Consider the following 18041-nt stretch of genomic DNA (forward strand, 5'->3'; position numbering starts at 1 on the left):
GTGCAGCCCAATTAGAGCCAAAACCTATGAAAATTAGTTATATTGCTGATTTTCTGGATTTAGGTAGTTCTCAATCCGAATTTTGCAAATAACTCGAAATCTATGCTAAATTTCGGAAAATGTGAAGGAATTAAAAATGTAATTTAAGAAATTTTCTACAAAAAAGGTCCCTTGTGATTTTTCCCCAAGAGTTGTCATTTCTGTGTAAAATGCGCTCAAACTACGAGGTCCTTTCTTACTAAAAAGTTTTCGCGCCACGTAGAATCAGAGGGAATTTATGTCCCCGGCTGAAGAAGAAACTGCTGAATCTTCTCGAAAACTCAACATTTCGAGACGAAAGAAAGTGCATTTTACTAGTTTGAGTCTCTACTTTTCAACTGCATCTACAAAAAAGCTCAGACTTGTAAAATTTTCTTGGAAAACAACACGAACGGGATTGTTTTTTGCTGGTTGCCAGGGTGAACTTAAAACACATGTATCTGTGACTCTGCTACATTTAGCAGTGAACCCTTGCTTGATGTTATTAACTAAAATGAGACCAATTAAACCTTTGAACTCACTCTGTGATAGGAAAAAAAACTACTTTTACTAATGTTAGATTTTTTCATAGTTGACAAGTTTGGTTACTTTTTTATAAGTTTTTTCGCATTATAATGAGAAAAATAAAACATACATTTTGTAGCTGAGCTATCTAGCTTCAATTTCTTCCCAAAATAAGTTCGTAAAACCTTCGGTTTCCCATTAAAAATTGCTCTGAGGGTGCTCTAACGATATAGTAATAGTTAACATCAAAATTTTGGCCGCTACGCGATATATTTTTCGAATGTTGCAAATAACAACCTTTAAAAAACGTATATTTATACAAATCGAGGTCAGAGACATTACGAAGCGCATTGTATAAAGCAAGAACTGCATTTTCAGCTATACACTCTTCTGTATAAATATATAGCAGCTCCTTGTTCTCTAGCATGCCTGTCCACTTAACTAAACAGATATCCCAACCACATTTTAAAGTAAAGCTACGATTTGAGACTCTGGGCTACACTTGCTATGAATATTTACATCAAGAAAGTCTCCTTCGTCCTCATATTTATCGAAGAAAATCGCGATCAAAACAATAAAAACAATTCAACATGTCACTAATCAAAAAGTATTTTGATGCTGGAATTTACGACACTTTACTCACTAAAAAAGAAACACAATTAATTTTTTACCTTGAAGCACTTCTATTATCTTCCTTTTCTGTCATTTTCACTATTTTTTTCACAATTTTCATTCAACAATTGACGTTAAAACTTTACTCGTGCAATAATAAAATATTTTTTGCCGTCTGTCTGTTTTGCTCCGACGGCGCCCTCTACACCCGTAGAATCTTCGGCTTATGTATTAAGGAAACTCTCCCGGTAGAAAGAGGTTTCTTTTTGTATCACGTAAGCGTTCGTTTTCACCCGTAAGATGCGTTAAAACCAAACCCTCGAAAATCGCAAAAATATTTAAGAAAAACATGTTGTTTTGGAGCCCTTGGCAGTTTTCAATGTTTTTATGAGAAACCGAAGGTCTTTTCGAATTTATTTGGGGAGAAAATTTGAGTTCGACAAATCATATACAAACTTTATGCTTTAGCTTCTTCATTATTTTCCGAAAATGGCTGGTATTCAACAACCAAACTTGTCAACTATGAAAAAATCTAACATTCGTAAATGTAATTTTTTTTCTATCACACAGTGATTTCAAAGGTATAATTGGTCTCATTTTAAAGGTAATCCTCTAATTGACGAACTCAAGCAAAGGTTCGTTTCTGGGTGTAACAGAGTCACAAACACATGTGTTTCAAGTTCACCCAGGCAACCAGCAAAAAACAATCCCGTTCGTGTTGTTATCCAATAAAAATTCATAAGTGAAAAGTATAGACTCTAACTAGTAAAATGCACTTTCTTTCGTCCCGAAATTTTGAGTTTTCGAGGAGATACAGCAATTTCTTCTTCAGCCGGGGACATAATTTCCCTCAGACTCTACGTGGCGCGAAAAATTTTTAGTAGGATGCGACCCCGAAGTTTGAGAGCATTTTACAAAGAAATGACAGCTCTTAGGGAAAAATTTTGAGGAACCTGTTTCGTAGAAAACTTTTTAAGCTATATTTTTAATCTTTTTACTTTTTCCGAAATTCGGCGTAGATTTCGAGTTATTTGCAAAATTCGTAATGAGAACTACTCAAATCCAGAAAATCAGCGACATAACTAATTTTCGTGAGTCAAGAGCTGTGATCACTGGACATTAATGATGATTATGGGTTCTAAGCCTGTAAATAATTACCTCTTAATCGACATAGTGCGCTTTTTCCTTTTTGGACATAATGTTCTTTATTATTGTCTGCATTACCTCCAATTTTTTTTTCTTTTGAATTCCCGACTAGATTTTTTTCCTGATTTCCTTGAAACATCATAAATATGTAAGATAATCATGATTAAGTCCGTATAAGACAATCCTAATCAGGACCATGTAAAGTAATCCTGAATAGAATCATATATAATAATCCTGATCTTATGAGGCAATCCTCTTCAGGACCAGATAAGCTACACTTAGTCAATGCCTCGTTAGTGATCTGCGTTACATTCTCATCAAGTCCTTGGTTATCCTGTCCAACCTTACCAGGTTGCGGAAGTACCAGATAAGATCCTTATCGTGTCCTTACAAAACATTCTAGTGGGGCTTGCTGTGATTGAAAATAATGTGCTCCATGGTTCTATTAATGCAATTTTCTATATTGGTTTTTCCAAATCCCTTTACATAGACGCTGTCTCTACTTTTTCTTATGTTTTCGACTCAATATTGTCTTGGTTTTTTGCCTTTTTAAATACTGGTGCTCCATACGGAATCATGTTGTGAAGGGAGCTGCAAATTACCGTTTTTTCCTCCCACTTTCGGGAGGATTCTTATTATTTCTGACATCTTCTCCTTAAATGTTTCAATGGGTAAAAAGCCCTTAACTCAATGGATTCTAAGATAGGGTATGCTGGATTCAATATAACTGGATACCAATGCTTTTGTTTTGATTAAATTATAATATAATATAAAGTTTGTTGTTCTATTTGAACTATTATCAGAAATATTCTGTTTGATATTACAAATTCTATTTCTAATAATGTAAAGGGCGTTTCTAGGGTAGTTTCTAATTATTTTCTTCCCCAATACCAATAGAAATGAAACATTATATGGGTTTACGTTTGCCTCTCGGATGGTAATTAAAATCCTTTTTATTCGACTATGTTACCTGAAGTGTACAAAGAATTTTTTGACGAATTTTTTTTATACTACCATATTTCTTAGTTTATTTGAATAACAGTTTTTTTTTGTTGATAAATCGTTTTGATTTTAGGTCTCTGATTAAAAATTTTAAAACAAGTAAAAATATTAATTTTAAATATGATTTGACATTGTCAATTTGGTAATTACATCAATCAATAGATAAGTTTAGAAGAAATCTAACAACATTTTTTATATCAAAGCAAATATCATTTGAAAGTCACTTTCTTAAAACCGAGGTTTACTTTGAAATTTGTTAATGGTCAGCCGAAGAATTCATTTAAAGTGTAAGTTGTAACTAACAATGCCGTTTACGATAGGGACAACACTTTTGCAACTATAATAAGACCATATTTCATTGGATAATTCGTTCCGGTTTACCAGTTTTTCGTTTTAAATAGACAGAAGCTGAAATATATTGATAAATGCGTCATAAAAATTTCTGACTTTATGACTGCTACCTAAAATAAGAATAAGAGAAATTAACAAATTCACCAAAATTGTAATACATTGATTGAACACGATGGTATTTCTTTACAAAGTATACAAAAAAATTAAAACTACGTTAAAAACTCAATATTTTGGAAAAAATAGCCATTGAATGCCGAAATCAACTCTTCATTCTTCGTTGTTGGAGAATCTTTGACCACCAAGACATTTTTTTACGTCTGGGAACAAAAAATAATCCGAGAGGGCTAAATCTGACGAATAGGATGTACGAGGTAGCAATTCAAACTTTAATTCATTAATTTTGGACATTGCAATAACGGATGTTTATACTGGTGCATGGTCTTGATAAAACGACATTCTCTTCTTAACCAAATGGGGCGGTTTCTGCTTTATTTCATCGCTGAAACGTTGCGATAAGCTCGCATAATAATCGCCGTTGATAGTTTTAAGATAGTCAATGAAAATTATCCGACGCGCATCTCAAAAAAACGACGCCCTGACCTTGCCTGCAGATGTAACGATCTTTGCCTCCTTTGGAGCCGGTTCTCACTTTTTAATTTAATCATCCATGGTTATGAATTAGACTTTATTTTTGTTAAAATTTGCCAAACACTCGATGGAAAGACCTCCACAACGCTGTTTTTGTTCCATTGTGAGCAAATGCGACACCCGTCTTGCGCACATCTTTCTCATGTTCAAATTTTCAGTTAATATGCGACGTACCGCACTTTTTAAAATGCCTACTATATCCCCTAGCTCACGCTCTTTCAGTCGACGATCATTCACTACCTCTTCGTGGATCTTTTACAACATTTCGGGACTCGTCACCTCATTTGGTCGACCAATACGATGCTAGCAACTACCGCCATCTCTAGGTGAAACCAAGTACTTCTCGTTTGATGAATAGTAGTAATTACAGCTACAGCATTAATTAAAAATTGTGGTACTCGAATGGTTTGGTTTGAAACAGATGTAACAAGGTTGGAATCTCATTAACCTAAGCTGCTATAATTTCAATAGAATTTTGTTTTATAGTTTTTTTTATGAATGAGAGAGTAATAAAAAATCTAATTTCTAATATAAAACTTGTTCGTACGGTCATTTACAATATAACGAGAGAACCCGTGCTGTGGATGACTATAGTTTCGTCATAAAATCAATCGAGGAGATGCAAGGCACAGTCAAAAAATGAACCATCATGTACTGAGTCTTCTTAGACCAAATCGAATATCTTAACTCGATTAGAACCTGAGATCCACAGCAAAAATCTTAGAAAAGTTAAATGAATAAGACAAAAAAAGATGGTTCGTCGAATCAAATGATTTTTGAAGAGTGAATGTTATATGACATGTACAGGCTCTGCTGTAGTTGATCATTTTGCTGATGAAGAAGTTCAACAGGTTACAGGAAAACCGACTTACCCTTAAATACATTTATAAAGGGGCTAGAGATGTAGTAAATTGATATATTCTTTGAAATGATTATTAATAATGTTAATGGAAAAAATGTAGTTGATTACATTACCTTTAATTGATCCCGTTGACGTGTGAGGCTGCTGATTCTGTGCTTGTGGTATTTCCAACTTCGTGGAAACATTGTTCCACATTTCAAACATAATAAAAAAAATTAAACGAAAGAACTATCGAGATAATTGTTTATGTTATCATCGTTAACACTTAACGCACAAAACTTTTTGTATGCGGACACATATTTGTACGGTCAGTTTTTTTTAATGGTCACACTGTTGTTCCTTGAACGTGTCGAACAATAAATTTTCAACATCTTCTTCGGTATATCAGTAAATTCTTCAATCATTTCACAACAGCGATTTATCTAAAGTGAAATAAGAGGTTTTAGAAAATTGTTTTCCTCAAATATTTGTCCATGTCAATCTGTATCAGATTTTGTAATATTAATTTTCGATAGTTTTTTCATTCCGTCAACTCTATTAATAACACATATTTGCACTTAGTTCTAGAGAAAACTAAAAATGAATAAATTATCATAAATTCAATGGATGTAGACCAAGAATAATAGGGTGAGATGAAAGGCAAAGAAGAAAGATAATTGATGAATGTGATAAATAAAAGATAAAATTTTAAACATCTTTTTTGCGATAACAGGCTAAATCATTTAAGATGTTCTTTCATAGGTAAGGATCTACCTTTGATGATATTTCTGTTCTATAATGTTAAAGATGGAAGTGGTTGATATTTCACTGAATATTTTTGTATATAAACTTTCATCGAGTAATTTACTTGAAAATTCAGACGATTTTATTGAAACTTCATGGTTCTCCGAACCTTTTTTAAAAATTAGAGTAGTCTTTTGAGTTTATTGACGTTCTGGATCATTCTGGGAATGTTTTGTATAACAAATAAGCTTATGACACATTCTGAGAGATACAAGAAAACATAATTTCTGTACATTTCAAATGATTTTCCGAATCTTTCTTAAATTGTCAAGTAACTTTTCAAAATATTCATAGTTTTCTAATCGTTCAGGAAAGTTGGAGTAGATTTTTAAAAGTTTAGTGTCGTTTTAGTTTTTTTTTGAAAATCCCAGCAATTTATAGATAGTTTTAGAAACTTCTATAAACAATTGTGAATAATCAAAGAATTTCTAAAAGTATGTCTTTATAGAAAATCAAAACGATTTCTCAAACTCACATTTTTCGTATATTTCTCAATAATTTGATAATTTTTTAAATATTTTTGGAAAATACCAGAATCATTTTCGACTTTCTGAAAAATTCCATATACTTTTGAAACGTTTAATCTTGGGACCTTTGTGAATATTTTTTTGAAAAATTCTAGTAGTTTCACAAGAGTTTTCTAAAGTTCTAAATTCTTCTGAAAAAAAAATATTTCTCTACATCTCGTATCAGTTCAAAGATATTCAAAAAATTTAAACGATTTCTTAATTGTCCATATTTCTGGTCTCCCTCAATTTCTTGAATTATTTATAATTTCCTGAATCTTTTGGAAAAATAAAGGTTTTGAATCATTCTGAAAAACTTGGAAAATTACTGAATTTTTGACAAATCCGTTGCTCAAATGAAACCGTAAAACATGCCCAGTTATTCCAAAATTGACCATTTGCTTTGAAGTGCAACTTTTGTTGTATTTGGTTCATCTTGAAAGACCCATACATTTGATTTTTGTTCAGGTGTCTTCATAGGCAGCCTATCATAGTCTTTTGAAGCACCACGACTGAATTTTTTCATATTTTGACTTTTTGACAGCCAAAATGAAGCGAAGTGCCACCACGATTGAATTAGGAAAACCAGCTTCAACGGTGTCAGATTTAACCAGTGTTGCCATATCTCAAAACCTTCGTATATATGTTTTTCATACATAATTTTTTGAAAATAAATGGTTTTGTTTATAAACAACATCTACTTATCATAATTTATCAAATTTTTTCCATTTAAGTAGAGTAGTGGATAAAGAGACATAAACTAACGTCTTTCCCTGTATATATATATATATATATATATATATATATATATATATATATATATATACAGTCGAACTCCGATAATTCGAACACCGATAATTCGAATTCCTCGTTAATTCGAACTTTTGCGTCGGTCCCTTGACATTCCTATTACTAACACATGTAAAAAAACCTCGATAATTCGAACTTTTGAAGTTCGAATTATCAAAAAATTCGTATTTTCTGTGTTAATTACCGAAAAATTCGAATTTTTGGCGTTTAAATAATTGAAAAGTTCGAATTTTTGATGTTCGAATAATTGAAAAATTCGAATTTTTCTTGTATAAATTATGTATGTACAAAGGTATTAAAAAATTCGAACTGTTAGTGTTGAAAAAAATTGAAAAATTCGAATCTTCAGATTCTAGGTAAGACGACGATATTTTGTCGAATCACTCGATTTGCTTCAAAGGAAAAAATCGTCAGCATGAAGCAATCTAGCATAGCTGATTTCTTTACAAAAAAATAAATATATGTATTTTTTTTATTTTAAGATAAATAATCGGTCCTTTTTAGGACCAAAAATTCTTCAAACGTATACAAATTATTATTTTAAATAAATAAATAAATAAATAAACATGTTATATACCCATAACATATTTATTTATTTATAAAATGGAAAGATGCATCGAAATGCATACATATATGTATGTAAATGTGCACAACTCCGATAATTCGAACACCTCGATAATTCGAACTTTTGCTACGGTCCCTTGCAGTTCGAATTATTGGAGTTCGACTGTATATATATATACATTGGTACCTCAATGGTACTATGTATACTGTTTAATTTTATTTATTGACAACCAACATATCAACTTATCACCGCGTCCTAGTTTTGAGAGGCACCTAATAGGTTTTTCCTTTAATTTGAATTTGTTACTTATAATTTTGTTATTAATTATACGAGTGCTTTCTGAAAAGTTTCATATCTAACTAAAAAACCAGACATTTTTCCTGTTACAGCGTTGTTTTAGCCTTATTAACCCTTTTAAATAATGATTGTCATCTTTCTCCTCAAAATAGGCTTTTACGTCCTCGTCTGATTCAAATATCGTGAAAATTTGAGGTTAGGAAACAGAAAAAGCTCGTTGGGAACCAGATCTAGTGAATACAGTGCGTAGTCAACTAAATTGAAGTGCATTTCGTGAATTGTAGTCATGGAAGAACATTCACATCCTTTTTTTTTCATATGCAGTCACTGTTTCCTCTACTGTATCAAGGAATGATCCGTGATACTTGAAGATAGTCTATTAACAGAATTTCATGAAAAATATCGCCTCTTGAAACTGTCTTTGTTTTATTTCGAGCAGTTTCGCTCTTTGGAAACCACTGTTTCTTTTCAGGAATTTGGTGGTTCAAAAAATCGTATTATTTTACTCAAACCACATCAAAAGTCTTGGAAAATGTTCATTCCAATGCGTTTTCGAACTAAAGTGAGCTATCGTAGCACCCAACGCTCGGATAGCTTCATCCGATATACTCTAGTATCAATTGGTGAAGTTTTTTGATGATATCGCTGGTTGTCCTGACCGTTTGTCGTCAGTAAAGCTGAAGCAGCAACGTTCAAATTCAGCTGTCCAACATTTCACGATCGTATATGATGGTGCAGAGTCTCCGTACAAGGTTTAGGTCGAAATCTTTTCAAACCACCCTCGTACAATAATCCTGAACGACAAAAATATTATAATACTGCATATTCAAATTTTGATCTTCAAAAAAATTTTGATTTTTATTTATTTATAAAGAAAAATAGTTAACGGTCGAAAGGAAATTAAAAGAAAAAATTTACAACAATTATCAAAATTTTCGTCCAACGTATATTTATATAGAAAAATGATTATAAAGAATTTTAAATCATTTATTGTTGAAAAAATGTTAATAGCATTAAATGACATGTAATTAAATCTATTTACAATATCCACGTGCTTAAACGCCACGTCATTTGACCATTCACCCGTGTAATTGTATCTTTATATAGTGTGATCTTTCTACATTGAAGCACAGACTGTTTGAACTAAATTATCGATATAAAACATTTCTGGTTATAAAAATTCGTAAACATACATTCATTATCTATCAGGAATTCTGTACAATATATTCCAAAAGAACAATTATTTTAAAGTGATTTTAGTAGGAATTAATACAACCCTTATAATTTGAAATGGAAAAGTGGGATTGACTGATATATCGTTCATTTACTTTTAGAAAATACTCTGCTCAGATAACAGCTTTATTCATTTAGACAATATTGCTTCATAGTCGTTTATTTACAGCTTGAATCTAACCTAGAAAATATGTCCGATTGCAAATTAAATCTCCAATAATATGAAACCAAATTGGAGCCATTCTTATTGGATATGAAATGGAATAGCCGCTTTGGAAACAGCTACTTCTAAAGACTAAATCTAAGTATTAACAAAAGATCATTGCAAAGCTTTACTTATTTGGACAATATTGCTTCAGAGTCGTTTATTTACAGCTTGAATCTAACCTAGAAAATATGTCCGATTGCAAATTAAATCTCCAATAATATGAAACCAAATTGGAGCCATTCTTATTGGATATGAAATGGAATAGCCGCTTTGGAAACAGCTACTTCTAAAGACTAAATCTAAGTATTAACAAAAGATCATTGCAAAGCTTTACTTATTTGGACAATATTGCTTCAGAGTCGTTTATTTACAGCTTGAATCTAGCCTAGAGAATATGTCCGATTCCAAATTATATCTGCAATAATATGAAACCAAATTGGAGCCATTCTTATTGGATATGAAATGGAATAGCCGCTTTGGAAACAGCTACTTCTAAAGACTAAATCTAAGTATTAACAAAAGATCATTGCAAAGCTTTACTTATTTGGACAATATTGCTTCAGAGTCGTTTATTTACAGCTTGAATCTAGCCTAGAGAATATGTCCGATTCCAAATTATATCTGCAATAATATGAAACCAAATTGGAGCCATTCTTATTGGATATGAAATGGAATAGCCGCTTTGGAAACAGCTACTTCTAAAGACTAAATCTAAGTATTAACAAAAGATCATTGCAAAGCTTTACTTATTTGGACAATATTGCTTCAGAGTCGTTTATTTACAGCTTGAATCTAGCCTAGAGAATATGTCCGATTCCAAATTAAATCTCCAATAATATGAAATAAAATTGGAGCCATTCTTATTGGATATGAAATGGAATAGCCGCTTTGGAAACAGCTACTTCTAAAGACTAAATCTAAGTATTAACAAAAGATCATTGCAAAGCTTTACTTATTTGGACAATATTGCTTCAGAGTCGTTTATTTACAGCTTGAATCTAGCCTAGAAAATATGTCCGATTGCAAATTAAATCTCCAATAATATGAAACCAAATTGGAGCCATTCTTATTGGATATGAAATGGAATAGCCGCTTTGGAAACAGCTACTTCTAAAGACTAAATCTAAGTATTAACAAAAGATCATTGCAAAGCTTTACTTATTTGGACAATATTGCTTCAGAGTCGTTTATTTACAGCTTGAATCTAACCTAGAAAATATGTCCGATTGCAAATTAAATCTCCAATAATATGAAACCAAATTGGAGCCATTCTTATTGGATATGAAATGGAATAGCCGCTTTGGAAACAGCTACTTCTAAAGACTAAATCTAAGTATTAACAAAAGATCATTGCAAAGCTTTACTTATTTGGACAATATTGCTTCAGAGTCGTTTATTTACAGCTTGAATCTAGCCTAGAGAATATGTCCGATTCCAAATTATATCTGCAATAATATGAAACCAAATTGGAGCCATTCTTATTGGATATGAAATGGAATAGCCGCTTTGGAAACAGCTACTTCTAAAGACTAAATCTAAGTATTAACAAAAGATCATTGCAAAGCTTTACTTATTTGGACAATATTGCTTCAGAGTCGTTTATTTACAGCTTGAATCTAGCCTAGAGAATATGTCCGATTCCAAATTAAATCTCCAATAATATGAAATAAAATTGGAGCCATTCTTATTGGATATGAAATGGAATAGCCGCTTTGGAAACAGCTACTTCTAAAGACTAAATCTAAGTATTAACAAAAGATCATTGCAAAGCTTTACTTATTTGGACAATATTGCTTCAGAGTCGTTTATTTACAGCTTGAATCTAGCCTAGAGAATATGTCCGATTCCAAATTAAATCTCCAATAATATGAAATAAAATTGGAGCCATTCTTATTGGATATGAAATGGAATAGCCGCTTTGGAAACAGCTACTTCTAAAGACTAAATTTAAGTACCAAACAAAAGATCATTGTAAAGTTTTATTCATTACTACTTAAAGAAATTATCGATTCTACTTAGAATAATTTAGAATTCACATTATTAATCATAAATGGACTCTGGAAATTTGTACCCAAGAAATTTCGAAACCAGGAGATGCTAAATCTTCGACAGAAGTTGTTTTATGCAGAGTTAGATGTTTAGGAACCTCTTAATTCACTTTTTGATACATATTTTCCACTGTTTGACAATATTAGCGGTATCGTTCACAATACTAAAATTGATATATTTGTCAATTTGTCATGTTGTAGAATTTGCGTTGAGTACTGTACTATTTCTGACTTTGCGGTTTCTAATTCCTTGCACAATCAGCATCAGCAGCTTTGAAGCATGCTCTTCCGCTAAGTCATATCCTAAACTTTGACTTGTTGTAAAGAGTATTTAAAGAAGCTAATCCATCAATGCATGATGTATAATTCAGAGTATCAAAAAGTTCTGGATGTGGGATGACTTTAGCACCCGAAAATCTTCATTTTCTAACTCGTACGCATCCAGGTGCAATGCCCACAGTCTAATTTATTCTTACTGATTCTAATACATTCTAAAGATCTCTCTTTTTTTGTTACAAGTTCTGGATTTCCTATCTCAATGCCTTGTAGACAATTAGAGCAACGGTTGGTGTCTTATATACATCATTTCTTGGTATTCAACACTATTTTTAGCAAGTCCATCTGCTATTTCTTTTCACTGAACTTCAGTGTATCCTAGAATCCATTTGTAGGTTCATAATGGGTATTCCCAAACCTGCTTGGACCTCATGACATTGAAATTCTGAACCATAATGATTACTTGGTTGCGATAATTGCATTCCAAGTTGAACTGGACTTAATAATAAATACTTCTTGTCTAGTATGTTCATAATTTGAAAATTTTTATTTTTCCCTCGATGAAGTAGTTGCTCTTTATTGTTTTGGAAGTTATGGGCACTAAAAGAACTCCGAGGATTGTAGACAAGCTCCGAAAAGTATAATCTGAAATAATTACTAAAATGATTGCTGCAAACTGTTCATATTTGAAGGATGTGGAAAGATAATCTTGAAGGATAATATTTTTATCACTTTTGTAAGTATTTTTATATTTTAATTCGAATTTCGCGCTCTAGAAAGGGAATTTTGAGAGGTTAGGTTGGTAACACTGATCGACACTTGGGTCAGACAGATGTAAACACAATAAAAAAATAAAGATCACTTTGAGAAAGTATTTTTGAATTAATTCTGGCCATCCAAGAAAGAAGTTTACTCTTTCACGAGAATAAAATGTATATACGTCGGATTTAGTTATAAATCTTTTCTGTTAAAAACTCCTGTTTTGTACAATTATTGAATTATAAAAACAGCAAAACTTGACTGTCGCAAAATAATCTGCTTAGAGTAGGTCATGTCTATCTAGTTCTTATTCAATTTATTTCTATATAAACATCAGTTTTGCAGTGTCATTTTAGTATTTACATTTTTTGTAAACATTAGAAAGCTGACAAGTTCACTTAAAAACAAATTATTTTGAAACATACAAGATTTTATTGGTTATTTAACTGTTGGCATTTTGAGGCACGGATTTTTGAATCTGTTGTGTTGTATACTGAATTCTATACGCCTCAATCTCACAGTATGTCAAATGACGACGTTGCAGTATGAATTTAGCCCATTTTGGACCACGATTAAATTTGGAAAACTAGCAAAACACGATGAATAGGAATGATGAACACACTGCTCATTCTACCACTACACCAACACTCGCAATTACACTGACTGACTGCGCGTTTCGATAACCAAGTAATTGTCTTCAGAGACTGGATGTAAACTACAACTTAATAACGGGACTTATCTGGTTTATACTGAATTTTCGCACCAATAAACCTTGTCGTAGCATAAACAGTGTGTTCATTATGAATATCATCAATGTGGTGGTGCTTCATCATCAAAAATCGTTGTTGATCAGCATACCGCTGTTTTAATTCCAGTCGAAAATCATAGAAAAACTTTTTTAACCAAATTGTATCTTAAAACTTAAATAGCAACTCTCGTACTAATAACTTTGTAATAGCAGCGATTTAACTGCAGTAACAGTTTACTTTTAAAGGTTAAAAATCCAGTGTTGCCAGCTCTAGCTTTTCTAACGTTATCTAACAATAAAAACTACTAATATATTTAATTTAGAGACACCATATACACGTTGGTTGTATAGAAATTAGTTATTAACACGTTCAGTAGAAGGATTGAAATTAATGTCAGTAAGGTTTGTAATATTCGCTTTAAAGAGTACATCTGCTTTAAACTGCAGAAGTATTGATTACCACATAGAAGAATCTGAGGCTATTTCCATTTCTCGCTGCATTTCGTAGGTTGTTGAGAAGATGAAAACATTTATGGATCGATTTCTATCACATGTGCAGATATGATTATGGAAAAGTAATTTTCGTACATTTTCAGTTTTAAATCCAAAAGTATCATTTACATTTCGGATGGGAAGAAGAGGAAGAAGTTATTGGCCTTTTGTAAAAATCGATTATTGCAACGTTTGAGCGAAGAAATCGAGCAAAAACAGCCGCATTTGATTAAGAAGAGAGTGTTTCATCAAGACAAAGCACCAGCTCACAGATCCGTTATTGCAATGACCAAAATTAATGAATAAAAGTTTGATTAGCTACCTTATTCGACATATTTAACCCCCTCGGATTATTATCTGTTCCCAGACTTGAAAAAATGAAGAGGTGGTTGAAGATTTTGAAGATCTTGATGATTCTAATTATAAAAAGTGTATCGAACCCATTGAACATCGCTGGGAAAAGTGTATGGAGCTGAAAGGTTGTTGAAAAATATTTTTTTCCAAAATTTTTATATATGTTTACTTTATACCGCTGAAACAAACATAAAATTTCAATGCTACCATCGCCCTCACGATGATTGAATCAGTTTATCACGGAAAATTATATCGATTCAACTATTTTCATCATCAAAACGTCGTTCATATCATATTTAATAATGTTGTCGTTGCAATAACATGTTTTCTGTATTTATTGAATATGGAATGGCACAACTGACTAACTCAACAGTTAGTAAAAATAGAAAACATTTTGGCTTGAACTCCAACTGATGTAACAGCATACCACACAAATAATACGGGCAGGATAATAACATCATTTATTTTTGAATTTAGCTAGTCCTAGCTAGAGGTTAATAACCTAACGCAAACTTACTGCCAAATAACTATGAATGAAAACAACGACAACAAATTGTTTTTAATTATTATCTTATCGAAATCGAGACAAAATATTTTTAATTATTCACGGTGTTTCATAAATAATGCCGCTTTTTATAGTTCAATTTGTTTATTAAATAATTGTACAAAAAGAAGTCCTAATATTCGATATAAAGCTCTATGGTTTTATCCAACAAGTTCTTCGTAAAACCATTATTTGAGCTTGTGCTTTCGCAATTTGTGTTTAAGCATTGTCTTATTGTTTTCAATTGAATAAACCTGAATTTTCTCCGATAAAACCGGCATTGATAGCTCGACCATCTGGAATGATTACAACAAAACTTTCCACTGGAATCAACCCCATACTGCAACATGTTCTGGTAATCGTCCTTTTCTCTATCCACTTCTTTTATAGACATCTTTTATAGATCTTCACTAATTATTTGAAATAACAATGTATGGTATCTTTAGAGGGTCCAAGGGAGTCCGATAGTTTCCTGTTTCCAATTACACAGTAAGGACATAAACGTGAATGCCGAAAAGCTAAACCATCCTCAGACCAACTAGACGAGGCAAATATAATGATTTCAATTGCCAGTACCCAATTTATAACAAATTTAGTCCCCAGTCGCAACCTAATGTTAGTATCCTACCAATATCTGAGATATAAGATCCATAAGAAAAGACAATTGACCAATGCGCCCTTCCAGTATTGACTTATACCTCGGTAACATTAACATTGATACAAAAAAATAAGAATAAGTCAACGAGGCATGGAGGGGTCCATGTTATGAATGACATTACGAGATAAAATTTAACACGTTGAACTCCGTGCGGTCCATAGGTAAGCAGCTTAACTTTCCCCGTAGCACGACGTATTTTATACCAAACTTTCAATTTAAATGTGTTTTACAGTTTAGTTGGAGTGTCCTTGATCCTCGAAACATTATATAACATTAAAATGTTAGCGAAATTTCAAGTTGGGGTAATTTGATTATGGCATTCCATCTAAACAACCTAATAGGTTATGAGTGGTAAAAATAAACTGTTAACAGCCCGCTGTTTGGTTGGAATCACTCGGTATGATTATAATTATTATTATTACTTTATACTAAATATCTATCTAGAGTAATAAAGGTAATACAGCAAAAGGTAGCAGATTATCCAGAATATAATTATACCAGTTTAGAGATGTTGCGTCAAGTTTTGTCAACATGCGATTTTAAACACAAAAAACTGAATAAACGGTTGGCAATAACCGAATCCTCAAGAATAATTCGATGGCGACAAGATTATTTGCTTCAGATAAGAGACTACCGAGGTTCTAATAGAGAAATAATTTATCTAGATGGAACATGGTTTGACATTCGCGATGTAGTAAATTTCGTTTGGGTTGATAATAGTGAAAATTGCTGTTCGAATGGGCCATTCCTCAAGATACCAAATAGTAGTAGTAACAAATCTCAAATTTTAGCATTTATTTAGTCTCCAGAACTGGGTAAAAAGTTTTTGTAGAACTCCTATAGAAAGTTCTTTGGAATGGAAAAACTGTGTTGGACTTGTTATTAAAGAAGAAGATGGGTATGCGGTATCTATCACCCTCTTTACAACCCTTTATAATTCAATCAAATTTTGACTCTAATTCAGAGGATTCTAACTACCATGATTATTTATAAAGATACTTTGGAATTGAAATGTTTTTTTTTTGTTTTATTTGTAAAGAATTTATTTTCCTTTATGGTTTTTGCTTTGAAATTTCGTTTTCCACAACAAAAGAAACGAATGGGGTACAAAAAGAGCCCAGTTCACGTCTGGTATCCTATTTAAACCAAACTCCCTTACAGACAGGTATATTTGACTCGTTTATTTACGTTTTATAATTTAATATTCGAAACTTATTTTTAAAAATAATAAATTCATGAAATTAGTTATCTACGCTTATGGTAGATCAAACAAAATTTTCGGCAAGGGTTTTTATAACCTGCAATTGATATGAATCTCTTATTAACAATGCCACCTGTACTTTGTATTTAAGTTGTCGCTAGTTAACAAAAAAAAAGAAACATTTATACGAAATGAAACAACTACTGTAAAAAATCGCTTTCCCTTTTGTATGTTGTAACGGACAGAATTGCAAAACTAAAAATAGTAAACTTGTGGTTAATGAACTTTCCAAGGTAACTCTGCTTATTTTATTATAGCGTCGATGAAAAAACGTATGTGTGTCAAATAAATTCGTATTTGTAGATGAAAATACATCGGTAAATTAATTATTCGATCACTCACAACGTTCTGATAATTTTTTTCTATATAGAAAATGTCTTTTTTTCCATTCGTCTTTACCATGAAATTATGCATATAAAAAAAGATAAAAATCATTATTTTGGACTAAGGGACAACTTCCCAAGTTATTGATGCCAACATTTCTTCGAAAATAACTGACTGGAATAGAATAATATAAAGGGTGTCTCATCCTAAATTTAAATTCACACACTCTGAATTATCCCATTCTAGTCAGTTATTTTTGATCTATATCAATATTTCGAGACGTTTTAGGAGAAAAAAAAAATAAATAATGTAAGTTGGCATCAATTAAAATATATAATGTTATAATATAATACGAAATTTTCATAATGCATAATGATCGAAATTTTCTTAATATGTATTATTTTCACATGAATCAAGTGATACACTGATTCAAAAAAACACTACCAGCGCCCTCAAAATATTAATTTATAGATAGGAATTGTCAGGGGATGATTTGATAGTCGTTATTTCTGAGGGATCTTCGTATGACAGTGCTTCCGGACCTAAAGCATCTTTTCCGAATCCAAATAATATTAAAAACGTGGATCTTAGTACACTTGAATCCCACTATTTCGAACACGGGTAATCCGAACTTCTCCTTAATCTAAACACGTTCCAGAAATTGTTTATAAATAAGTACATAATTTGGACTAATGTAAAAATATATTTTACAAAATTAAAAGTAGACAAAGCAGTCAGAAGGGTGAATTATGTTGACTAAAATGATACAGCGCAAACAATAAACAAAACAACAAATATGCAGTCAAAAAGATTCTTCTGCACAAAAGAATAAACTAATTTCGGACATAAAATCCCTCATCGTTTGTTGTAGCTTTGACAATCTGTTTTTGGCCGCCATTTTCTCATGAACACCGTGTGGCATTAGACTGTTGCTCCAAGTAGCGAAGGGCAAGGTCAAAAGCAGCTGCTGCCTCATTGTGCGAGAGTTTTTTTTCTCCCTCCGCGCACCCT

General features: G+C 31.9%; 1 protein-coding gene across 5 annotated transcripts in view; it reads right to left on the bottom strand.

The window, feature by feature from the left end:
• The window catches only part of LOC130901159 (probable nuclear hormone receptor HR3), a 112618-nt gene that overhangs the window by 67490 nt on the left and 27087 nt on the right, over positions 1–18041 (bottom strand). The window contains exon 2 of one of the 5 annotated variants that reach the window (XM_057812290.1): positions 5278–5586. The exons of the other annotated variants lie outside the window; for them this stretch is intronic. Within the exon in view, the coding sequence (XP_057668273.1) occupies positions 5278–5368 (91 nt within the window). The 5' untranslated portion in view covers positions 5369–5586. The remainder of the gene's footprint in view (positions 1–5277; positions 5587–18041) is intronic. 5 annotated transcript variants of the gene reach the window in all.

The sequence above is a fragment of the Diorhabda carinulata genome, chromosome X, assembly GCF_026250575.1.
Source record: "Diorhabda carinulata isolate Delta chromosome X, icDioCari1.1, whole genome shotgun sequence".
In the NCBI taxonomy this organism is placed as follows: domain Eukaryota; kingdom Metazoa; phylum Arthropoda; class Insecta; order Coleoptera; family Chrysomelidae; genus Diorhabda; species Diorhabda carinulata.